General features: G+C 36.4%; 2 protein-coding genes across 7 annotated transcripts; both read right to left on the bottom strand.

Annotated features, from left to right (window-relative positions):
- Nucleotides 1-154: 154 nt before the first annotated feature.
- LOC109066663 (claudin-11-like) lies at nucleotides 155-4860 on the bottom strand. The gene is made up of 3 exons (XM_019083703.2): nucleotides 4441-4860; nucleotides 3139-3303; nucleotides 155-1172 (listed from the first exon to the last, which is right to left on the bottom strand). The coding sequence occupies exons 1-3, from the start codon at nucleotides 4664-4666 to the stop codon at nucleotides 913-915; spliced, it is 651 nt and encodes a 216-aa protein (XP_018939248.1). The 5' UTR covers nucleotides 4667-4860; the 3' UTR covers nucleotides 155-912.
- A 945-nt stretch (nucleotides 4861-5805) lies between these two features.
- On the bottom strand, nucleotides 5806-20231 carry LOC109066651 (polyhomeotic-like protein 3). Of its 6 annotated transcripts, none has more exons than XM_042714489.1 (14): nucleotides 20093-20231; nucleotides 17673-17876; nucleotides 16478-16567; nucleotides 16215-16370; nucleotides 13684-13785; nucleotides 12738-12984; nucleotides 11624-12456; nucleotides 10735-10894; nucleotides 10260-10510; nucleotides 9814-9946; nucleotides 9421-9535; nucleotides 8336-8432; nucleotides 7992-8262; nucleotides 5806-6860 (listed from the first exon to the last, which is right to left on the bottom strand). In XM_042714489.1, the coding sequence occupies exons 2-14, from the start codon at nucleotides 17847-17849 to the stop codon at nucleotides 6700-6702; spliced, it is 2793 nt and encodes a 930-aa protein (XP_042570423.1). In that variant the 5' UTR covers nucleotides 17850-17876; nucleotides 20093-20231; the 3' UTR covers nucleotides 5806-6699. The 6 variants fall into 6 exon arrangements, with proteins under 6 accessions (XP_042570423.1, XP_042570425.1, XP_042570424.1 ...); XM_042714491.1 differs by having other exon boundaries at nucleotides 17673-17862; nucleotides 20093-20212; XM_042714490.1 differs by lacking the exon at nucleotides 20093-20231 and adding an exon at nucleotides 19510-20045.
- Nucleotides 20232-25806: the final 5575 nt, after the last annotated feature.

Here is a 25806-nt window from a genome sequence, read left to right as displayed (position 1 = left end):
CAGAACACACTTATATTCACTGAGATCAAGAGTTACATGTTTGAAAAGAATATATTATAAATGAAATATATTTAAAATGAAATATTAAAATTAATATATTTTACAAGCACAAATGGTGTCTTTTTTGTGATATCAGATATAACAATTTTATATATATATTGTAGGTTCATGTTTTTATTCAGATACATTAAATTTGTGTATTATGAGATTTTGAACAAGTAAAATGCATAACAAACAAAGTAGACGGTATAAGAAGTATTATGTCCTCAAACTCCCAAACAGCACATAAAAAAAATGCATGACCACAATTAATCAATCACCGACCATATGAGACCAGAAAAAATGACCGGTTTTCCTGTTACAGATATTTCAAATATCAAATTTGATTTCCTAGAAAGTTGTATGCAGGAAGCTGTGAGGAGGTCTCCAGGAAAACAGTGCAGATGACATCTGGTCATTCAACCACACAGGTTTCCTGTCCGTCTATCTATCTATCTGTCTGTCTGGGTGTACATACTTTCCTAAATGTTGGCATTAGCTAATAAGCTTATATTCACAACTTTTACACAAGATAACATAAAGTCGCTGGTAAAAATAAAATATAGGAGCAAAATGAATACTGTGTAAATACTGTAAAGTCAATGAAAAATGAAATGCCTAGGGAGAAGAGAGCTGTTTCCCTTTGGATTCATTTCAACGTCTGTTCAAACAAAGCCTTAAATGTTCAAACGTCTGTTTTAGCACAAAAAAAAAGAACAGAACAGTTTCCACTGAATTCTCTGTTCCCGCCAAATCTTCACATGTTTGCAGTCAAACCATGGCAGTAGAAAACAAATTCTTCACATATTTCATTGGTGTGTGTTCAAATCTTGAGGTAAGGCGCCTGCGGTCTTATCCAGTGTGTCTTCACTCTCACACATGTGCGCTCTTGGCGTGACTGTTTATAGGAGGGCCGGAGTTGGTAACGCCGCTGTGTTTTGAGTAGTAGTAGCGGTTTTCAAGATTTTGACTTGGGCCATCACCCCTTGAGCAGCAAATCATCACAGAGCTGCCAAAAAAACAAAGGGCTGAACCGACCCAGCCAGCATACAGAGAGAATCCGAACGACATCAGGCCGTCCTCGTGAAGCACGCCAATAGGGAACCACACCGTTGACACCATCCCACACAGAGCTGAAAACAAGAGGAAGGGTGCTATAATGACGTACCATAATCATAGAGAATAGCAAATTGACTTCCAAGCAGTCACATTAGCAAAAAAGTCAATAGTCAATGGTGAAGTGATGTATCACAGAAGTCAGCTTTAAAACAAGCAGCTTTCTGTGTCTCAACATGGCGAATTTGAACATGATGTGAAATTTGTGCGTGGCAATCTTTCACCCTCACTCGAATTCCAGAAATGGTAGATTCCCATTTAAATGAATGCATTTTGGCCATGAAAATTCATGGTAAATGTGACCACACCTCAAAGGGATAGTTCACCCAAAAATGAAAATTCTGTCTCATTTACTCACCATTTAATCAAACAGTTGGTGGCTCCCATTGACTTCCATAGTATTTATTTTCCTACTATGGAAGTCAATGGGAACCACCAACTGTTTGATTACCAGCAATCTTCAAAATAACTTCTTTTATGTTCAACATAAGAAAGCAACTCAAACAGGTTTGAAAGGACATGAGGGTGAGTAAATGATAACATCATTTTAATTTTTGGGTGAACTATCCCTTTAAGACTGGGAGTTTTACTTGTGTTGTTTACAGAACAAACTAGCCACCTGTAAAAATGGACAGTTGACCATGACTGGCTCTTCCCACTCTAACAGGATGTAGGAAATCTCTGGATGTATTACAGTTACTTCATTCAAGGCCATTTTCAGTCCTGTATGTTGAAAGCTTGACTTTAGAGAGGATATGAGCAACCAGAGGACAACATCTAGCATTTTGCTTAGAACTGCTAAAATTTCAACAATTTAACAAATTGCTTTATTTTAGGTTCATGAGTAATATATCAAAGGGTCCTTTGCAGGAAATTGTACCATGACTGTTCCAGGAAAGGTACTCCGATGTTATTGGTTAAATGGGTTTTGGTAGATACCAAGTTTATTATGATGAGATTGAATAAGTGTAGCATTTAACACTTTTAAAAAGGTTCCAAAAGGGGGTTTTACCTCGATGCCAAAGTAGAACCATTTTTGGTTCTCCAAAGAACCTTTCGGTGAAGTGTTCTAAAAGAACCATTTCTTAGTGTGTAGAACATTTTAATAATCTAAAGCACGTTTCACCACTATGCAATGGAAATGTTCCATGCATGTTCAAGATTCTTCATGAAACCATAGAAGATAATAAAGAGCCTTTATTTTTAATAGTGTTAAGTGCTACTTTAAACTGTTGAATCCACATATTTAGGACTGGGACAGTTCACTTAAAAATTAAAATACACATTCATTGAACATCCTAGTTCTTCTTGGGGCTTACATGAGAGTTCATGAGCGAAGCAGTAATACAAATTATTCTTGTAAGTAAGATCTTTTCAAAGAGTTGACTGATCCAATTTATAAATGATTTGTTCACAAACTGTACTGATCCAGCTCTCAGGTTCACACACTGACTCTAACCCACTGGAGGTGGTATTATAACTATATAATGACTTCGGTAGAATATAATGCACAAAACTACTGTATATCCCCGATAGCACACGTACATCACAGAGATGTCTGCATTTACAGCTGCAAGACATATTTTTAGAGTGTTTGCTCATCTGCAATACGTCTATAATACATTTCCTATCAGATGTCAAATAGACGTTAAGAAAATGTTTTGATTTGGAATGTATGTTAAACTGACGTTTGAAAGATGTCTATCAGATGTTTGTTCACAGCAGATGCTTTCCAGATGCAGCGATCTTTAACAGACATCTTGCAGACGTACGTGTGCTATCTGGGAAAACTCCTTTCGAGTTTTATAACGAAGAAAGTGAACAGATTTTGGAACAACATTTGGGTGAATAAATGACAGTGTTTTAATTTTGGGCTGAACTATCCCTTTAAGAAATGACCACTGAAATTTCCATTTTGTTGAGATGTAAATGACACCCTTTCCTTTGATTGACCCTAATATATTTCACACAGCAATAACTCACATATGAAGAGTATAAGGAGTCCTCCCAGCACTGCGCGTCTGTGTTTGGTGTCTTCGCTCTCTTGGCTCAGTTTGAAGCACGGCATCGCCAGCAGCACGAGCGCCAGAGAGGGAAGTCCGAGCAGAGAGGCGGAGACCATCAGAGCGCGCGACGTCTGGATGTAAGCTCAGACAAAAACAACAGATTCATTCAGCTTCCCTGACAACCCATCATTTGCACAAAAAAAGATAATATATATATCATTAAAATGGTATGTATATATACTTTAATTACATTTTAATAATTCCTGCGACATAACTTAAAAACTTCATTACATTTTTTTATCAAATATATTTTATTCATATTTGATTATATGTCCTTTGTAAAAAGTTATTTAAAAAATCCTTATTTTATTCATATTTGATTATATGTCCTTTGTAAAAAGTTATTTAAAAAATCCTTTCATTTCATTCACCAATCAGTTTTTAATATGTCCTTTGTAAAAAGTTATTTAAAAAATCCTTTCATTTCATTCACCAATCAGTTTTTAGGTTTCAGGCTATTTTTAGCCAATGTTATGAAGACATAACAGAATGATTTTATATACTACTGTACCAATATGGAATACATGTGTAAAATGTCCATAAATTGGTATTCCCATTCTATACATTGCATCCAATTTGCATATAAATGTGTTCTTGGGGGAAACCATAATGAAAAAAGAAGTGTTATAATGGGAGTAATAACTTGCCAACATTTTCATAAGAATATCTCATATTTCATAAGAATATTGATCTATAATTTCTTTCCTTATTGACTTGTTGTGTCTCCAAAAAATGCCTGATTAACATGCCCTTTGTCCTGGTGTCCTCTACAGAAGACTTTCATAACACAAAGTCATATTCCGATTTGATTTGAAAGCCCATAAAATTTTTTTGAGATGTTTATTTACGACAAACAATTGGAAAATTAGCCAGATTTACTCATATTTCCATAAGACTGCTAAATGTGATCATTCTGTCAATATCAGTCATATTTACAGATCAAGGAGAGGGATTTGTTTATGATCAAACCTCCAGACTATTTATATTTCTAAAAAGCCCTGAATGTGCTCTATACAGGACATCCAGACCGTGGCATGTAGGGTCTCTGAGACATTCACTAAAATCTCTCTATGCCTGGGTCCCAGGTGGATATTATGTGATTTAAAAAATTGTAAAAATAAATAATAATAAAAGGATTTCATTCCATAAATGAAAAGAAAAAAAAAGGATGCATACAAATAAAATAATGATTTTTACTAAAACATGAAGATGTCCTCACCTGGTATATCGAGGATCTGGTTGAGTGAGATGCAGTGATATTGAGCAGTAGAGATGACACACTCGGTCCACAAGCCCTTGGTCTCCAGCTCATCCATCTTCCTGCAGGTGTGCATGCCGTACTTACAGGTCAGCACCCATTCGTTTGTCGAGGTCGCTATTATAATACCAGTCCAGCCGATGCAACTCATTAAAAAACCACTAAGCAGACGACAGCTATGAGTCATTCTGACTGAATAAGTACAAATGTGTTCGCAAAGAAGATGTTTACTACTAACGTTATAAGGTATTCAAGTCAAAAACTAATATGAAAACATAAAAAATAAAATAAAATCAAGATCACTGATCCTAAATAAAACGCATGCTGGAGCAAATTGGCATAGAAACAGTTTGAGTATGGACTGTAAAACAATCCGTTTGGTAAATTTACTTTTTATAGTGGACGAGCCCAACATAACTTTAAGCCAATCAGAAGGAAGCACAGCCATATACGTCACAACGGCCTTCCCTCAAAGCCTGGAGAATCCAAAACATATTTTGATTTATTACAGCATTAATAAGTCTCTGCTTTTTATTTTTTCTCTCAGTGTTACAGTTCTCGGATTATTCCCAAATCAAATAATCGTGATAGTATTTCACAAACTACAACAGAACTTTGTGTCAACATAATTTAAAAAGACTCTCTCTGAGGAGGTATGAAATTACTATTTTGGGTGTGAATGCCATCTAGTGGGTTAGATGATATTACTCTGTCCAAGACCAATTTTTGACATTTAAAACATATCTGGACGCTTTATGATGACTCATACTAAGCTCAGAGAAACCACCCTTACTAAATGACAGAAAACAGATTTATCTATAACACCACATACATACACTACTGTTCAAAAGTTTGGGTTCAGTACGATTTTTATTTATGTTTATAACAATTTATTCCTGGATGACAAAACAGCCATTACTCCAGTTTCAGTGTCACATGATCTTTCAGAAATCATTCTAATATGCTGATTTGGTGCTTGTAACATTTCTTATTACTAATGTTATAAACAGTTGTGTTGCTTAATATTTTTCTGGAAACCGTGATATATTTTTTTCATGATTCTTTGATGAAAAGAAAGAACATTTTCAATTTATTTTTTGTAACATTGTGAAAGTCTTTACTGTGTCTTTTGATCAATTGAATGCATTCTTGCTGAATAAAAAGAAAAAAAAATGACTGACCCCAAACTTTTGAACAGTTATCTATATACCATGGTAACTCAAAAAGCTGGTTAATCCACATTACCACCTGTAAAGGGACAAAAAAGATAAAATAAATAAAAAATTACCAAAAAAAAAATTGGTACAATAAATGGCCAATTCAAAGTTCCGTAACAAAATGTAGTTGGTTTAATTAAATAATCAAAAGTGGCACAAGAAAGGTTATATAACAATGAGAAACAACACTTGATGACACAATCTAGTACATAGTCTGCCTCAGCAAAATACCTACAGTAGTTTCATAAGGTCTCATAAAAAAGGCACCTTTTCACTGCCTTGATTTAAAAGATTGCCTTTGTGTATACCTTCTTCTTATTCTTGGACAGTCTGTCTGATTTACACGGTACCACTGCAGAGATTCCACCAAATGTCATTTATGTCAGTATCTCAAACGTCATTTAAAAATGTTTATAAACTTGAAATGATTCGCATTTGTACTTTCTAGAGCCTTAGAAGACAAATATATTAAATATTACAAATCCTTCACAAAACATTTGTTTAATTTATACACACAGAACAGAACACTGCATTGTTATACATGTATACATATGGAATACGATAGGAAAATATATACAATGGGACATGCACACAATAACAGCCCTTCCGTTCTTGTCAAAACTCTCCGCACTGACACGGGAAGTGATCTCCTTCGCTCTCAGGCAAAAATATAAAATCATTGACCCTGATCATGATTACCAATACAAAAAAGGAGACGCTAACAGTTCCCTCCTACTGCGATTAAATATACATCCTGTAAAACGCTCACAGACTGAGACCATTATATTGCTACCATGCTTTCAGACAGAGGCTAAGTTTACAAGAACTGTAAGGTTTTGCTAGTTTAGTTCAAGCAAGTACATGTAAGCTTTTTCATAACAATGAAATTATCGCATAAATCTCTGAAGATTAAAGTGCACAAAATGGCTCTATTCTATTGGCAAGTGCTCTTATGGTCCACAAGGATATACCTAGCTTCTTTTGTGTCTCTGTTTCATTCTCTTTATCTTCCACCTTCTTTCAGGGAGTTGATGCGGGCGCATATTTTGAGAGCGGGGCCAAGTTTGACATTCATGGCACTCATCAAATGGTCTTCAGTCAGCAGAAGCAAGGCCTGCCCGTCGATTTCTTGGGCTCTGAAGGATTCTGCAATGTCTTGACACCCTGAGACAAAATATTCACAAAAAAACATCAAAACAAATTTAAACAAAACCTTATAAAAACAAACAAAATACAGACAGACAAACCACAGACAGACAGACGACAAATAGATAGATAGACAGACAGACAGACAGACAGACAGACAGACAGATAGACAGAGACAGACAGACACACACAGAAAACAGACATACATAAAAAAAAAAAATACACAAAAAAAAAACACAAAAAAACAGACAAAAAAAAAAAAAAAAAATAAAAAAAAAAAAGACAGAAGACAGAGATAGAAGACAGACAGCAGACGACAGCACAAAGACAGACAGACAAGACAGACAGCATATAGATAGATAGACAGCACAAAGACAGACAGCCAAGCACAGCAGTATAGGAGATAGACAGACAGACAGACAGATAGATAGATAGAGACAGAGATAGATAGACAGAAGAGACAGACAGACAGAGAAAGAAAGATAGATAGACAGCACAAAGACAGCAAAAGACAGGCGGACAGACAGCATAGACAGAAGATAGATAGACAGACAGAAGACAGACAGACAGACAAGACAGAGATAGACAGACAGACAGATAGACAAACAAACAGACAGACAGAAGACAGACAGACGGCAGATAGATAGAAAGACAGACAGACGGACAGCAAACAGACAGCAAACAGACAGACAGACAGACGGACAGACACATACAGACAGACGACAGACAGCAGACAGATAGACAGACAGACAAACATACATACAGACATACAGAAGACAGACAGACAGCAGATAGATAGATAGATAGACAGACAGACAAACATACACAGACAGACAGATAGACAGCAGATAGAGATAGATAGATAGACAGACAGACAGACAGACAGACAGACAGACAGACAGACACATACATACAGACAGACAGACAGACAGACAGACACACAGCAGATAGATAGATAGATAGATAGATACATAGACAGACAGACAGACAGACAGACAGACAGACAGACAGATAGACAGGAGATAGAAAGAAAGACAGACAGACAGACAGACGGACGGCAGATAGACAGACAGACAGACAGACAAACAGACAGACAGACAGACAGATAGACAGACAAATAGATAGATAGATAGATGGGGTTCTTTGTACCTGGTAAATTGGATATGAAGCTTGACACTTGATCCACTGACCACTGAGCTGGTTTGGGGAAGGGGGAGACATCAGTGGGAGACATAGGATCTATGGGTGAAGTTGGAGCACTTCTCGTCTCCTCCACCGTTTGCCTGACTCTAATCTCTCGCTCCCGTTCCTGTTCCGTGTGTCTGCGGAGCCTGGTCTTCATCGGAGCGGCCGTCCCATCTTCCCCCTCATGTGGCGGCTGTTGAAGGATTCTCCACTGCTCTGTGGTCCCATGTTTGGCCTAGACGATAACAAAGTTTAATATAGCACACAGATCTCAAACACATACATTGTTTTACAGGCCTTGGACAAACCTGGTGGAAATTTTCTTCAGCACCATTGAGCTCAGATCGATGGCCCCCCTCACTTACACAGCGTCTGAGCGTGCGGAAACGTTTGGTGTAACTGAACCTGCAAAAAAGATTAAGGAGGTAAACAAAGGTTGTCTTTATAGTCAACCCAACACACTGACCAAAATCAGCCTAGCAGCTCGTTATGTGTGTCAAGGGTTGATGTTTATCACAAACCATGACCACATCCTGTCAGAGTGTGTATGTGTGTGTGAGTCTTTTTAGTTTTCAGTGCTTGAATCACTTATGAACTATACTTCAATACAGTGCTCCTAAAAAAAGTATATGAACACTTTTGTACAGTTAAAAATGTATGATGTATGTAAATGCATGCAAGTCGTTGCATTAGATGCAAAATATCAAGCTAAATGGCATCTGCAAAAAAATTATTCAGCTTTTCTCTTAACTAACTTCACTCGGTCATTTTGCAATGACCAAGTTGTGTAATTTTTAATTCCTCAAGTTGAGATAGGTGAACAGTAACCACAGATGTAGTTTACCACATTAACTAAGAACCTGCTCCACTACTGTCTGACATCCAGAACATGTTTTGTGTTCAATTTGAACTGTATATCTATTGATTTAGTTTAAAACCAAACAATTTTCCCTAAAAAGTCTTCAAAAGGTTTTAAAAAGAAATATTTTTTTTGTTCTGTATTACTTAAATTAAACTCCACTTGGTTTGATAATTGTTGTATAATGCAATAGCATTCATACATTTATAGGTTTGTCCAAGCACTTTTTGTGGCCACTGTAAACATGCATTTTAATTTGTTAAGCTGCATATGGAAATACCCTTTTCAACACCATGCATTCTGCTGTTATTCTTGAAGAGAACTCTAGATACATGCAGGAAATCATGCTCAGACCCTTCCAGTTGTGGTTTCTCACTCCACTAAGCAAGAGAGACATTTGCAAGGGTGTTGATGGAGCAGTTGTAAGTGCCAGAATACAAGTAAGGCACCCATTCACTATTGTGTCAGTCATAAAAACAATTGATTTGTTTTACTCTGTCAATGTGTTATTTGTGTCATGTAAGGGAGGTGTACCTCTTGGCACAGGATTTGGAGCAGAAGCGTTTGGAGCGTGGGAATGTTTGGGCAGTGCCTTTCCTCTTGCAAAACTGGCACTGCAGAACAAGCTTGTGGGACCGTCCGACACCATCTACAGTGAGAAATATTATTAAAACAAAGATAGAAAGCACACACAAATACTGCAATAAACAGTCAATCTTAAGTCCTTTTCAGTTTTGAATGAGAGATTTGGAGTAGACCAATGGTGTCTTGCATGGAATGTGATCCTTGATGGCTTTGCTAATTTTCAACCCCTAACTGTGACCGTCATAAATGGTTTAGATAAATCTTACATGGTATTTTTCTAATAAAGATGCTGCACTTTACTACAATTACAAACTTGGAAAAGTAGACGGGTGTCTTACTTACTGTTTGTAACCCCATCATCTGAGTCTGTGGAGTCCTCTGGAGGTTCTGAACTAGAAGGGATGAGTTCTGCTTCCCTCACCCCATTCACTCCAGACTCCTGGACAGGACCCACCATCAGAGATGACCTGCTCACCTGTGGGATTATTGTGAAATATTATACATAAAATAAATGTTTTCTATTTTAATATATTTTAAAATGTAATTTATTCCTATGATGGAAAAGCTACATTTTCAGCATCATTACTCCAGTCTTCAGTGTTACATGGTCCTTCAGAAATCATTCTAATACGCTGATTTGGTGCTAAAAAAACATTTCCTATTTTTATCAATGTTAAAAATGGTTGTACTCCTTAATATTTTGGTGGAAACTGTTTTACATATATTCCAGGATTGTACATGACCACAAAAATACGTTTCAGGCAGTGGTTGATAGATATTTTGTTTACCGGGAATGGCTCCAGTCCCTCCTGTATGATAAATCCTTCCACCAGGTGTGTCAGAACTAAAGGTTTGACCACTTCTGCTGGTTGCTGAGCCTCTGTGGTCTTCATTTGACTGACGGTGGGAGGCTGAACTGGTGGCCTCTCTAGCACAGGATGAAACTTTGGAGGAAAGCAGCTGTCCACAGGGGACATATCTAATGGCTGAGTGATAGAGGACTGGATGGGTGACATGTCAGAGGAGAGGCTGGAGATTGCTACAAAGATGAAGACAGTTGTGGTTTTACCAACAGATTCTATACATGCTGCTTCAGATCTCTGAAGACTTTATGCAGTTCTCAGATATATAAAGGTATCAGCTAACCAACAATCTAATACTAAAACCCTAAAACATTCAAATAAACTGGATAAATTTGATGAGAAATGTTTGCGTTCATATTGAAATTTTTGACTTTTTATTACAGACCATGACTCTATATACCTGAGTGATTGTCTGACTGGGTGGATGTTTCCTCACACTGGTCATCTTTCTCAGCTGGCCATGGTGCGACCGAGGACGAGAGGGGCTCATTCTTCTGTGAAGTCTTCATCTGGCTGTCTATCCTCGAATCCTCTGTGCAGACTGTCATCCTGTCCAAGACCTGAAATGCAACATATACTTACTAAGGCATTACTGTAAAATAGTGTTATATTAGTTATATTAATATTAAGTTAGTTATATTAATATTTATAATTAGTTTTAATTTGTATATTTCCCATTTTCATTTTAATCTTAGCTAGTTTTAGTAATGTTGTTGTTTTTTGGTCATTTTATTAGTTTTAGTTTTTTTTTTTTTTAAATGTCTATATAGTTTTTATTCATTTTTATTTCATTTTTCTTTTTCTTTTTAATACAAGCTAAATTAAATGAAAATTAGAAATGGAACAAACTGAAATAATTTTTTTTAAAAAAGTTTATATTTAATTTCAGTTAATGTTTATTTTATAATTAAATAATGAAAATGTAAAAAAAAATTTATGGTTTTAGTTTTAATTAACTATAATAACCCTGCTGAAAAAAAAAGTTATTTTAAGAAGTAATGATATATCGACCATATTTGGCCATTATGAAACAACCGACAATCAATTACAACCCATTCCACAATAACCAAAATCCAGTTTTTAACAAATTTTATGTTTTTTTCACTTCAGCAATTTAAAAATATAACTTTTTTTCACTTCAGCAATTTATCTATGTAACATTTGTCATCATTAAATTGTCTTTTGAGCATTATATCAGCCACACTGCTATCATTGAAAAATCCATATTGGTTGCCTGAAAAGGCAAGTTCTTTAAAAAGAGGTTTGTGGTTTGCACTGTTTTTAATAACCTTCTCTGAAGTTTCACTTGATGGCTGATCTACAGCGACAGCCTGGGTGATTTTCTCTTGGGGTGCTGGACATTTCAGATCTTGAGGAATCTGTTCTGGTACATCTCCCTCCTTTTGCTCTTCCTTTCTATCTTTTGGCTCTTTCGATGTCTCGGACGTTTTTGTTGGACTCTGTGAGGTCAAAGGGGACTGCAGTGGTGCGAGAATGCTGCTGGTGGACACCAGGGGCAGCACTGGAGACGGAGGGGATGCCCTTTGAGGAGATGCTAGTGGTGGGGTGGTGATGAGAGGTGTGGCCGCTGTGGTTTGTCTGGAGGGTGACAGCTGCACCAGCTGTGGGCATGGGTTAGGAGTCCGTAGCGGCTGGGCGGGGCACTCTGGTTTAGAGAGCACTGGCGAGACAAGCGGCTTTGATTGGATGAGATCATGGGGCGGGGACACAGTGGCTGTCTTTGATTGGCCATTGGTGCACTGGGATGCAGAAGACAACGCGATCCTCAGCAGCTGTTTTGTAGCCAGTAAGGTCCCACCAGGTGGGGAAGACCTCAAGGGCAAAGTCAGGGTAGGGGGGGTGAGGTGAGACCTCGCGGGGGAAGGAACGGTGATGGGCACTGAAGCGCTCTGTGCTGACACGCTTTGGGATGGTTGGGTGGATGGGCAGCGCTTTAACTCTGGAAGAGGCTTCTTTGGTGTTGCAGGGGGAGAGTTGGGGGGTGTATGCCTCTGACTGAAGGGGTGCTGGGGGATGCTGATCTGGCTGTGGGGTCTCTTGAGAATGCTGCTGTTCAGCTTCTGCTTCGCTAAGGCATGGGCCTGTGCAGGTGCATACAGGGCTGAAGACACAAGCAAGAATTAGCCATCACAAGAATAAATTACATTTGAAAAAATATTAAACTATAAAGCAGTTGTAATTGTAATAATATTTCACAATAATACTGTTTTTATTGCATTTTTGATCAAATAAATGCCGCCTTAGCATAAGAGACTTCTTTCAAAAATATTAAAAAATCTTACTGACCCCAAACTTTTGAACAGCAGTCTGTTTCTAAATTGGATTAAAACATCTGCATTTTGAATATCTCTTGAAGAGTGAGATATGTATGTGGTCACTTACATGGAGGTGGAACCGTAAGATGGCGAACGGGTGCTTTTGATTGAGCTGTTTGAGATGCTGGGCTTTCTGTCTTTGTAGCTCCGTCCTTCCCTGGAGCATTCGCTGGCTGGCTGGGTCTCAGATGGAAGGTCTGTAATCTTGGGCATGAAAGAGGAGGGGGTTGGCTTGATGTTGTGGGTTTTAGTGGTAAGTTCGGAGGGATGGTAAGGGTGCCAGGTGGAGGTGGACGGAGAGTCAGACTCTGGAGCTGAAGAACAGAGACAGAATGAAAGATATTGATGCCATAAATTCTGGTTTTGGAAAAACACCACATGTAACAGAAACCAGATGAACACAGATTTAAAACTAAAGAAAAAAAAGATGTTTACAGTTATGTGTTACATTTAAGTTAGTTCACCTACAAATGAAAAATTTGTCATCATTTACTCACTTTCATGTCATTACAAACCTGTATAACTTTATTTTTTAAACGTGAGAAGTTATTTAGCAGAATATCTGAGCTCCTTTTTCCATATTTTAAAAAATTATAAAAATGCACACACACACACAAAAAAACAAAACAAAAAAGTTCATATGACTTATCCGTGATATTCTTCCAAAAATTTCAGAAGTCATATGATAGCTTTGTATACGAAACCAACCAAAATCATTGATGTCAAACCTGAAACAACACATTAACATGCTTCTTTTAATGTTAATGTGAATGAGATTTGAGAACCGTTGTGGAGAAGATTATTTTTAGCAAATAATAAAAACACCATCAGTCCCTATTCATTTTTACTGTGCAGAGATTCTGCTAAACTTCTCATTTTGTGTTACATGAAAGAAAGTAAGTTCAGGGTGTGGGAGAGTAAATGATGACAAAATTTCATTTTTGAGTGAACTTTCCCTTTAAATTCAGAAGAACGGATGTATTTATCACATGACCAGCCACAATCAAGCTCACCTGTGTGGAGGGAAATCGAGGTGAGGAAGAGGAGGAGGAGTAGGAGGAAGAGGAGGAGGAGAGGGCAGGTACATCAGGCCGCACAGCAGACGTTAGAATCAACTGCCAGATGGCAAGCACAGAGAAAGAGAAAAAGAAAAAGAAAAAGAGAGGGTAAAAAGATAAAGAAAAAGTGCCAGTGGTGCAAACTAGAAGGCTGCCTGTTATTTCCTGCCTGTTGTGCTTTTGCTGTGTAGGTGTGATGGTGAACTTCACAGCGCAAAAGCTTTTGATGTGGTCGAGTAAAATCTGTCCTCATCAGAGATGCACCCTGTGCAGACCTCTAGATACTAATCCTCCATTTGTTTAAGTCAATATGCCTGCTGGTCACACTAGACCATGAGCTGAGAAGAAATACAACCTGTAGAGACCAGTTATGTGTGCACGGCACATACACTACCGGTCAAAAGTTTGGAATAATTACAATCTTTTAGGAAGTCTCTTTTGCTCACCAAGGCTCCAATTTGTTTAAAATGGTCATATGATGCGATTTTAAGTTTTCCTTTCTCTTTGGAGTGTTACAAGCTGATTGTGCATAGATAAGATCCCTGAAGTTGCAAAGACTAAAGTCTCAAAACCTAAGAGATATTCTTTATCAAAATTAAGACTCTGGCATGCCCACCAAAACGCTCATTCAAACGCCCCCACATGTCTACATCACGATGTGGAAATATTTGCGTAATGCCGCCCAAATGTTCATGCAAAGAAAGAAGCCGTGGTTTCAGTAAACGCAGTTAGTTGTGTTTCTAGGTTAAAGCAAAAGCACTTTATTTGGCCTTCTGATAATAGATGCATTTAGGAAGCTTTAAGATTTCTTACAACAGAACTGCAATGCATTTTATGGACGACCTACTCCAAAAACAAACAAACTTCATCATTCTGACTTTGCTACGACAATCTGGCACTTCTCAATCAGGCACTGTAAGAATGTTTTGTTATTAGTTTAAGTATTTGCTATCGACTTCAAATGGAGAGTTTTGAGTGTCGCGTGTGCCTGTGTTTGTGTGTGTGTGAGAGAGAGAGAGAGAGAGAGAGAGAGAGAGAGAGAGAGAGAGAGAGAGAGAGAGAGAGAGAGAGAGAGAGAGAGAGAGACAGGGTCACATCACAGAATCCCCTGTCTTAACCATCTGTGGCTTGTGTACTGCAAACACATACGAGCTTCATCACTCACTATACCACGTTACACTTTCCCCCTTTAACTCATGAACTGATGAAAAAAGCAAATAACATTATTAACATTCATTACAAAAAATTAAAAATATGAAGCTCACGATTATGGAAAGGGGTGTTACTTTCCAATGAGTGCTTGCGGTGTTCGGCCAATCACAATGTACTGGGTCAATTGGCCAATCAGAGCAGACTGCGCTTGTCAGAAGGAGGGACTTTGTAGAAAATGACTTGTTTGAGAAAGGCGGGCAAAGAGGACCTACAATAATGTACAGTATTTGAAAAATAATGTGTTTTTTGAACATTAAAGCATGTCAACATATTCTGTTACACCAAATATAGAAGATAATGATCTTTAAAAAAGCATCATATGACCCCTTTAATCAAAACTGCAGTAATATTCTGAAATATTATTAAAATTTTAAATAACTGTTTTCTATTTTAACATTTTTAAAATGCAATTTATTCCTGTGATGGCAAAGCTGAATTTTCGGCATCGTTACTCCAGTCTTTAGTGTAGCATGATCCGTTAGAAATTATTCTAAAATGCTGATTCGGTGCTCAAGAAACTTTGTTGTTATTATTATCAATGATGAAAGCAGTTGTGCCGCTTAATATTTTTGTGGAAAACCTCCATTAAAAGGTTTGGAGTAAGTACGATTTAAAAAAGAAGAAGAAAAAAAGAAATGATCCCTTTTATTCCTAATAGAAAAGAATCCTAATAAAAAGGTATCATGGTTTCCACAAAAAAATTATGCCGTAATAGGAGCCATTAGTATTAATTGAGCACCAATAACACTTGATAATAACGACTACCAAATCAACATATTAGAATGATTTCTGAAGGATCATGTGACACTGAGGACTCGAGTAATGGCTGTGGAAAATTCATCTTTACATCACAGGGATAAATTACATTTTAAAATATATTAAAAAGAAATAATTTCTTTAAAATTGTAATATTTCACAGTATTACTGTTTTTTTTCTGTATCTGGTTATTAAATAAATTACTGCCTTGCTGAGCACTAGATATTTTTTTTAAAAACACAAAAAAAAGGGTAAAAAAAAATGGTACATCACTCTGATGCAGATACAAGCAACAAGGACTGAAGGTAAGCAGTGCAGTAGGTCACAGGACAGCCGTTTAGATCTGCATTCACTAAGAGTTGAGAAACCAGAAAAGTTTCCATTTGAGTATCAAAGGGGGCACGGCTTCCGTTGCATTGTGGGTAAAACGAGTGTAAAGTGCATGTGAGGAACTGAAATTTGAATGATAAAGTGTTTAAAAATGCTGCAGAACAGGACATGACACAGGTTGTCTCACCATCTGAGCCCTCAGGAGCATCTGAGCCTGACTTGAACTTGGGCTCTTCCCCAGAAGCAGTGCTTGAGGGGAGATTTTACGGGCGGCCGTAGCAGTGCTTGGATTCTGACTTCCTCTTACAAGGGGTGTTGATCCAGGAGTGTTGGGCAGAGAAATCTGATCGTCAAGAAATTGATAAAATCAGTGGAGGGTGCAAAAGAGAAATTAAAAAAATAAATGTCATGATGGCACCAATTATTTCTTCGGTGTTGACGCACACACACCATTTTTGGGCTCTGCAGTGAAGATGAAGCTTGGTTGACTCTCTCACTTGGTGAAAAAGAAGGTGCCAGTCGGTCTCCAGACAGATTGACCTGGAGGAAGAAATGGAAGTTTTATAATGATAAAAAAAGAGTTTTAAGATGATAAACAATAGTAACAAACAGTATAAGGTGTATAAATATGCAAAATCTGCATATATCTAAATATGACATTAATATTACATTTTACACATTAGGGACTACTTTCAAAACTACTTCCACGTTCTAAGCATTACAGTTTCTGGTAACAGCATTGCTCATTAGAATGCAGGTTATTCATTTTTTATTTACGCAGATAATTACTTTGTCAGTTGATTATAAATAATTAATCATGTTCTATGCATGAACATGAATTATCTGAATTGTTACGGTAAATATATACATTTCCTTTCCAAATGTGGATTCTGAATAATAAAATAAAATATATATCCTCCTGAACCTGTAGCAGTCCAGTGTTCTTTTCATTAACTGTGTTTTTACTTACTGATCATATTTCATATCTGCTGAGTTTCCATTTATAAATTTATCTGACTGATAAGCAAGATTTGCACATGTGATTATACCGTTTTTTTTTTAAATACATGAATGAACACCTTTCTTATAGAAATTTAATGATGCTAAACTTATTTAATTTATCTTACAGTTATGTGTTGACAGCAGAAATACTATTACAGAAATACTATAATATACTATGCTAAATATTAATGAAGAATTTTGAAATAAACACGTAATTTACAATAGTGAGAAATGACACAGAATAGTGATTGAAACATTTGAAAGTGAAAGTAAAAGTGAAACTGAAAGTGACGCACGCTCACACACACACACACACACACACACACACACACACACACACACACACACACACACACACACACACACACACACACACACACTCAAAGTCTGACTCTCTAGCCATTAGGAAGTGACTGCCTTTATTTCTATTTAATACATATAAATAAAAAGGTTAATTTTGATTTTAATTCATCAGGTCTAACATACACTGCAGCATCACAGTAATAAGTTTACAGCACAGTCAGGGTTATGTCAGCAGTACAGTTTTCAATTTGTTATTTAATTATTTAAGTATATATACAATTGCTCTTTGAAAAAGGGCATAAATAATGCCAAAAAATGAACATATTTTGAGCAAACATACCTGCACTACTTTTCTGTTGGTGGGGGTGGGTTGATTGTGGAAGGTGGTTACAGTTGTGAGCGCAGGAGGAGTTTTCGGGCCTCCATTAGCCTGATGGGAAGGGTTCACCGCTGTGGTGGTCGTGGTGTTGACTGTGCTCTTTGCAGGTTCTGCTTTAGTTTGGGGGTCCTTGTCCATTGTTCCACAGAATCTGGACACAAGAAGCTGAAATACAATTGACTGTAAATATGTATGTGTACTAAAACTCAAGTTAAAATATCATCCTTGAAGTTAATTTCATTTGTAAAATCCACTTCCACTGAAGTAACCTATACATATCCAAGAGACAAGCAACCACAGGCAGGCCATTTGTCTAGGGACTCAAGCTGAACATGCAAATTTCCAACAGTTTTCTTGTATTTGCTTACAGGGCCTGTCTTCTGATGTAAGGTGAGACTTAAGTCAACCAAACAGTTAAAAATAAACTTTGCACAAGAATGAAACATAACAACCTTGCAGAGAGGTCTTTTGAATTTCATTAATCAATGAGAGAGGAGAGATCAATCATAATTGTGTTTTAATAAGTACATCTGCATGCATAATGCTACATAAAGTTCCCTACATATACATACATTTTACCACTATACCTATAAATATACCTACACTATATAAAGAAAGTGGTACTTCCTTTTCTAGATATGGCTGCTCTGCATGTTAAAAAATTAAAAAAACAAATGCACTGCACTAAACGCAGCACAAATATTTAAATTTTATGGGATTTATGTGGATTAAACAATATGTTGATTCTGTTCAGTAAACCAACTTTAAAGCAGAAGTTGCACATGAGTGAATATGTTACACTGTTTCAGTTCTGACTGAATTTCTATCAGGACATAAAGTTCAGATTCAATACAATCAGCAGAACATATGAATATGAACTGTGTTTAATCATATTATTAGCAGTTTCCGATTTCAACTATCAGACAGTCACAAACACTGTCAGAATTGTGCATTTAAAATGCCGGGTATGTGCAGAAACAAATATTGAAACTAAACAACACATAACAACACATAACTTAATTACTAAACAGTTATTAAGTTATAGTACAGTAATACAGTGAAATACTGTTAACATTTCTTTTTCAATATGTAAAAAGTATAAAACAAGAGATAAGCAGCATTTTCAGAAATCCATCCAAAACCTGCACATTTGTTTGGATTTTTTTAATTACTATTTTAAAAAGTTAGCTTTTTTTTTTTTAATGTTTTTTTTTAAATGTACATTATAGTGTTGCATTTTATTAATATATAATAATCATGTAACTGGTGTTGTGTTTGTGTGAGTAACTGGGCTTTATTTACCATACTAGTGGCCACAGTTGCTTGAAAAGTCAAATAGCTCAAATATATTGGTATATTAACAGTACATAATTTAAAAATATGCAGGCCTTCAGTTCACCAAAACACCTCCCGTAATGCTTGTAATATCATCACTGTATTTTTACGGTAAAGTTCTGCCAACCACAGCTGCCAGTTGTTTATTTAACCGTGAATTTGTCAAAAAATGTACAGTATATTATTATTATTATTATAACTCACACCAGGCCGCAGTTGAGCAAACATGAAGTATCTGAGCATATCTGCTTAAAACAGGGCAAATCGGCTACAATAATAATGTGATATCGCGCCATGCCTGCACAACGAAGACGAATAACGCGCTGCCCTTTGTTTCATACGAGCCACAAAAATAAAAATCCCGAGTGTGATTGAAACATTCGTATAGTTACTGAACATCAAGGTTTTAACCCTCTCTCCGTGCAATAACTGTGAAAGGTGAACGACATTAATGCACACATACCAGGAAGCGCCGCGCGCACAGGTGCCAGAATGCCACGCGTGTTTTCAATGTTTATGCGCGAGCCGCAGTCATTTGTGAATAAACACCCACGGCGATCCCCAAAAACATCCCCGTATTTGTCATAACGTTTCGACGGCCTGTAACGGAGCGGCTGAAATCGCAACAAAAAGAAAAGCACAGGTCCTACAAAAAACCCGCTGAGTACGACGGCGCCTTGCAGAGTCGGTGCATTCACGTCTTACGTTCATTCCGCGGGTCATTATTTTGGTCATATACTGAAAATGGGCGTGTGTTCGTGCAGTGACAGCTAGAGCCCTCTGTCCGTCCCTGAAGACCTGCACTTCCCTAAATTATGGCGAGGCGTGATACATATAAAAGCAGCTGCCTTTTATCGCGCACACGAAATGCACAAATCACCGTAACTTGCTGCACATCGAAATACTCAAAATGAAAGTCAAAAGAGAAAATGATGATGCCCTGTGCGCGAGCGTGCGCTCCTCCCTTTCCAACCGAGCCGGTCGCGGACCTTTCCTAAACATCTTTTTTTTTACGACTGATTTATGACTGTTCAAGATAATCCTACCTGTCCGAAGTCAACGGGGTAGTTCTCCCATCACACACTGACCGTTTTCAGCGACTGCTACAATCCCGTCATGTCCTAATGCGTCAAAGGTAAAGTAGAGACCGATAGACATTCATCAGGGCGGTGAATGTTACAGCACCGCTTACAGTGTAGGAGGACTATGCTTCTGTCATTAAAAAAAATATGAGGAAATGTGCCTATACACTTATATGCTTATATTTGTGAACATATCATCACCCTAAACAGAGTTTTGTTGTGTGCACGTGCGTGTATATTTTATATTGCCGCTTGGGCATTTTGAAGCCAATAATAACAATTCTATTAATAAAGCTCCTTGAATCGATTACTGAGAGGCTGAGTAAATGAACACAGAGCTCTCTTTGGAAATACTAATGTACAGCTAGGCTACATAACGGCAAATTTAACCCTTAGTGAACCAAGCATTATCGATTATGACTATATATGTATATTTTATATGGACTAACCTTACTATTGGGTTACATTTTTAAATCAACTTTTTAACCCAAAAGTTTAGTTAGTCCATATTTAACCCAAAGTTGTGTTGAAACAACCCAGCATTTTTTTTTTTTTAGATTAGCCTACTTTTAATGATTTAATTTAGAATAGTATCTTTATTTTATAGAATAGGGTATAGAATCTTTAGTATTGCAAAGAATCAACTTAGGAAAACTATAATTTGTAAAATATTTAGAAAATTCTAAATGTCTTCAAAAAATGTATCGCGTGCGATTGAGGTAGTAACCATAGCAACACCAGGCTAGGTCGCTAGAAATTACAGAAAGATCTAAAAATAAAATGCATGCACCTTTATATAATTATTATTATTATTATTATTTAAATTAGTAGCAGTAGCAGTAGACCTGATAGTTGTTGCAGTAGGCTACCGGTTACTATGCCTGGTTACTATGGGTTACCTTGAGATCACCACCAGAGTGCCTTGCGTGCTCAGTAATCGGATCAGACACGCGGTTGCGCTGTTTATGATTGTCCAGCAAACTTTACTTTCTCTTATGCAAGACACCAAATCCTTTGAATTAAAATATCTGTTTTATCTTGCTGGTTAAAACCGGTGCATTAAGTTTCATCAATGGAATAAAGGACTTTGCAAATCGGTGAGAGTCAGGTGTTTCATTGTTAATCTACCATTGCAAATATGCCGGACACGAGACTTATACAGCCGAAACCTGTAGCAACGACACCTAAGCATCTGAACAAGAAAGCCAGCACAGCTGAAACCACACCTGCAGTCAGGACCAGAGATGTCGGTCACCGCAAAAACAGGGCATCAAGCTGCCCAAGATGCACCCATGAGACCGAATACAAACCCAAAGCAACGGAGAGAAGAAATAAAGCAATACAGGCGAAACCGTCCGAGACTTCACCGAGGTCAAAACCTTCAAAATATTCACCGAAGGAACGACCAATGCCAAAAACATATTCGCATGCGCTGTCTGAAATCCACAGGTAGGACAGTGCCAGTGGAAACATTGTTTTGTGCACTCAAATAATTATTTTTGATCACTGACATTTTCCTATTTATTTTGTGTGTGTGTGACAGTCAAAAGGCATTTACAGTATTTGCACCAAACCCAAAGAAAAGACAAGATATTCAGCAAAGTAGGTATACTGCTGCATTTTCACACACTGATATTTCTCTTAACTCTCTCTCTCTTTCTTTCTTCTTACTAAATGGGTGATTCTTCAATTAGGGGAAACTTAAGATTATAACCGATTATTTTAAAGAAATTGTTTTAAATGAAAGATTTAATTGCATCTATATTGTCTCTTCAATTACTATTTAAATGTAAGTGTTAAAATTTAGGAAATTTTAATTTTTACTAACTTTTCCTTAGAATTAAAAAAAAACTTAGTTGGTATTTAAGTTTACAATTATTTTATTTTTTTGAATATCAAATAATCATTTATCACACCATTTCAGAGAACAATTTCTCCAAAAAGCAAAAAAAAAAAAAAAAAAAAGAAAGTTGTCAGTGGAAGTGACAAGAGCACAGTAGCCTGTATATTAGCCTATATCACTGAATGCAGTTATATTTCTTTACATATTTAAATATGTGATTTTTTTTACTTGTTACATTGAAAAGAAAGTTACAGAAGGTCAGTGCTCACTGACTAAATGGTTTGGTATTTAACAGAGGCAGAAGCAGAATTGGCAGCTCTGGAGGATCTGCGCTTGAGTCGGGCCATGGGTTACATTTCCATATCTAGTACTGTGGGTGAGTAATTCAACCAACCATGTCAGAAAACAAAAATGAGAAGTCTACTGATGAGTTTGTTTTTTTCATAGAATTCAAATAAAAAGAAATTGTGTTATGACCACTAGGGGGAGTTAAAGTTCCTTTTATACATGAATGTCTATAGGTCTGGGACAACCATAAAAGCAATGAGTGTGGAAACTGATCAGTAATTTACATTATGATCCCTGGGTCACCACATCTGATCAACTGTTTCTACATGTGTTCTTCAAATAGAATACCTCAGTATTTTACGAATAAGTCTGGTTTAACCATGTCTGCTACTTTCCCAGGCGGGTGCTTAACTCTGGAGGAGGTCAGGGCAAAGCAACAACAAGAAATGCAAATCAAGAGAAGACAAAAGCAGGTAAGACCAAAATGATAACCAGTGAATCAAAACTTCTCAATATATAATAAGCACAGTGATCTGATGAATGTCTTTTTCCCTTTCAGGTTAAAAATGTGTTTTAGAAACGTCTTAAGTCTTCTTAACTTCTTAAGCAAGTATAACGGTTAGAATGCTGCCAACAACAGATGAGTATTAAATTTCTTTCTAGTTTGCTTTTTAATTTAAAAAGTGCAGCTTAATCTCCATGGACTTTCTAATGTGACCGTATGTTTTAAATCTATATTCATTCTATATTCAAGAATGTGTGACGTACATGACTTGTGAAATGCAAATTCTCATCAGTAGACAGTATACTGACAAATAGGTTGTATATTAAAATTAAAGAATCATTTACAGAATATAATGACTGTGTGTTTGTTATATTTAGTGCACTACAACTACTAAAATATTTTAAAATGTTTTGAAAACGGTGTAAAATACTTTTTCTTTCTTATAAAATTTTAAATGACAAAAACACATTGTGTTATTACAATTGTGAAGCATGGTGTAGTAATTCAGCTTAATTTGGTCTATTATTTCATGCAAACAGTCCTCCTGGTGATCTGTTTTTCCTCTGTTTCTTAGCAACAAGGATTTTTCTCTCTTTGTTTTGTCCTCTGTGTATATTCTGAGAGCTGTCTGCTTTGAAGGTTCCAAAAATATGAACCAGGGTCCTGTTGCCTGGCAAGAGGAGAGTGACAGTGTAATGAAAAGTAGATAGGTGAGGGCAAATAAATTAATAAAATAAATTATTAAATTGTGCATTATGAAGCTCTACTCTTCCCTGGTAAATTAAAGGAATAGTTCACTCAATGAAAATTTGCTGAAAATGTACTCATCCTCAGGGCATAAGCTGTTGATGAGTTTGTTTATTCATCAGAGCAGATTTGGAGAAATTTCACATTACGCATCAGAATGAGAGTCCAAAAACAGACTATAAAAACATCACAATAATCCACAAATAATCCACATGACTCCAATCCATCAGTTAACGTCTTGTGAAGTGAAAAGCTGCAAGCATGTAATAAACAAATTATTCATTAAGGCGTTTTAACTTTATCACTTCTGGACGAAATACCAGACCATAATCTATAATAACACTTCATCCAATAAAAGAGGAATCATAGGTGAGCAAACGATGCAATGCTGAATTTCTCCAAATCTGTTCCAATGAAGAAACAAACTCATCTAAATCTCGGAATATCTTGAGGGTGAGTAAATTTTAGCAAATTTTCATTTTAGGTGAACTAGTCCTCTAATCTAGTGAGTCTCAGTCCCTTTATCTGTCATGAGTTGCAGCACAATACAACACTGTTCAGCTATGTTGTTTATAAAACACATTTAATAACTTGTGTTTACACTGCACATAATTCACAAAACTTGACTGTATTGCTTTAAGGTTCACAAATATATTTTTCAAAAAATGTTTCTCTTGATTATCTTTCTAGGTGAGTTGAATCACTTGTTTTGCCTTCAGGTCTGCCACATGACCTATTGCTTTTCAAACCTTTGCAACTTTACAATACACTTTGAAAATAGCAGAGAAACTGTTGTTGTTTATTATGCATTGAAACACTCTTAAAAGAGTTCCTCTGAGAGTCTGTAAGTAATGAAAAGTAAAAGCCAAAGGCCCCAAAAGGACATTAAATTAGTCTCAGACTGAACAAAAAAAAAACAAACACAAAATAGCTTTCCCGGAAAACATGCACAGTGGCCAACTAGTGTAAAAGATATTTTCAAATGGCCTTTAAATACCCTTAAATTGTATTTTTGTATAAATAACAATGATTTAGTTAAGGAATATAATTTTATGATGCTTACATTCTTTCTTTCTAACACACAGTTGTACAAAAGTCTAACCATGAGGGTGTTTCCTCTGAATTGAGTAATCCAGGCATAGGTCAGGGTGTGAACAACATGTTAGCAGCTAAACTATAGAAATGCAAACCTTGACACAAATGAAAGTCAAATTAGAGCCATTTGCCTTATGCTAATTTCAACATGGAAAAGGACAAAAAGAAGAAAGACAATGCAAATGGGTGTCTGAAGATTGATTATGAGGCCACTACCTCCATTAACACAACCATCTAGTATCAAAAAATAAAATAAAAATAATATTAACATATATATTTCATATATAATAGAAAAAAATGGAGATTTGGTATCAAGCTGCAAATACTCTTAAAGACAAAGTTGAATGTGAATCAAAAGCTATCAATGTTTACAGTAACTTAATACCAGCTGGTCAGTGCTAAGCACTATGACATAATTCCCCCCACTTCACTGAAAAACACATAATTTACATAAACGAAGGCCAAAGGATGTGTGTTAGTCATAGTAATGTGATGCTGAATGACAGGATTGAACTATATATGAAATATATATATATTAGCAATCTAGAAAATTATTAAGAATCAGTGTAAAAAAAAAATCACACAAGGAGACTAGGGTTAGTTATCAGGCAGGAACACTATCACAAAGGCTATCTAGGTAATTAGGTTTAGAGTCAAAAGTCCAATTCAGTTAAAAACTGTCTTAAAATAGATTAATGTCTGCGAATTGTGTCTTCCAATCTAAAATTTCAGTAGCATAATATTTCTACTATACTCTTGGGTACACATTCAAGCAAAAGAATTATGCAAATTATACCTTTATAATCAATGTATTAATCTCTTATTAATCTCTTCTTCTGTTAGTCAAAACAATCCTATGACTTTTTATGATTACATTTTTTGCTGAAACACTGATAATAGCTATACACCATATATAATGTGACAACTTTTTTTTTTTTTTTTAATAAACCCACTCTGTAAAATCTCCATAAAGTAAATAAAAATGTGTGACTATTATCCATGGTCCCCTACTGGTGTTTTCTTCATTTTAAAATGACTTAATATCATAATTTCATAATATATCCTGTGCAATTAACCCGTGTTTATAAAGCAACAAGATAACCGAAAGAAAATCAGTTTTACAATTGTCTGCACACAGACACACCTTTACCATGGTTCACAATAAATCGTGCATGTTTACCGCACGTAAACCCTAGAGCA

This window comes from Cyprinus carpio, chromosome A24, assembly GCF_018340385.1.
Source record: "Cyprinus carpio isolate SPL01 chromosome A24, ASM1834038v1, whole genome shotgun sequence".
Lineage (NCBI taxonomy): Eukaryota > Metazoa > Chordata > Actinopteri > Cypriniformes > Cyprinidae > Cyprinus > Cyprinus carpio.
Note: the sequence above shows the minus strand (reverse complement) of the source record. Positions and strands in the feature narration are given on the sequence as shown.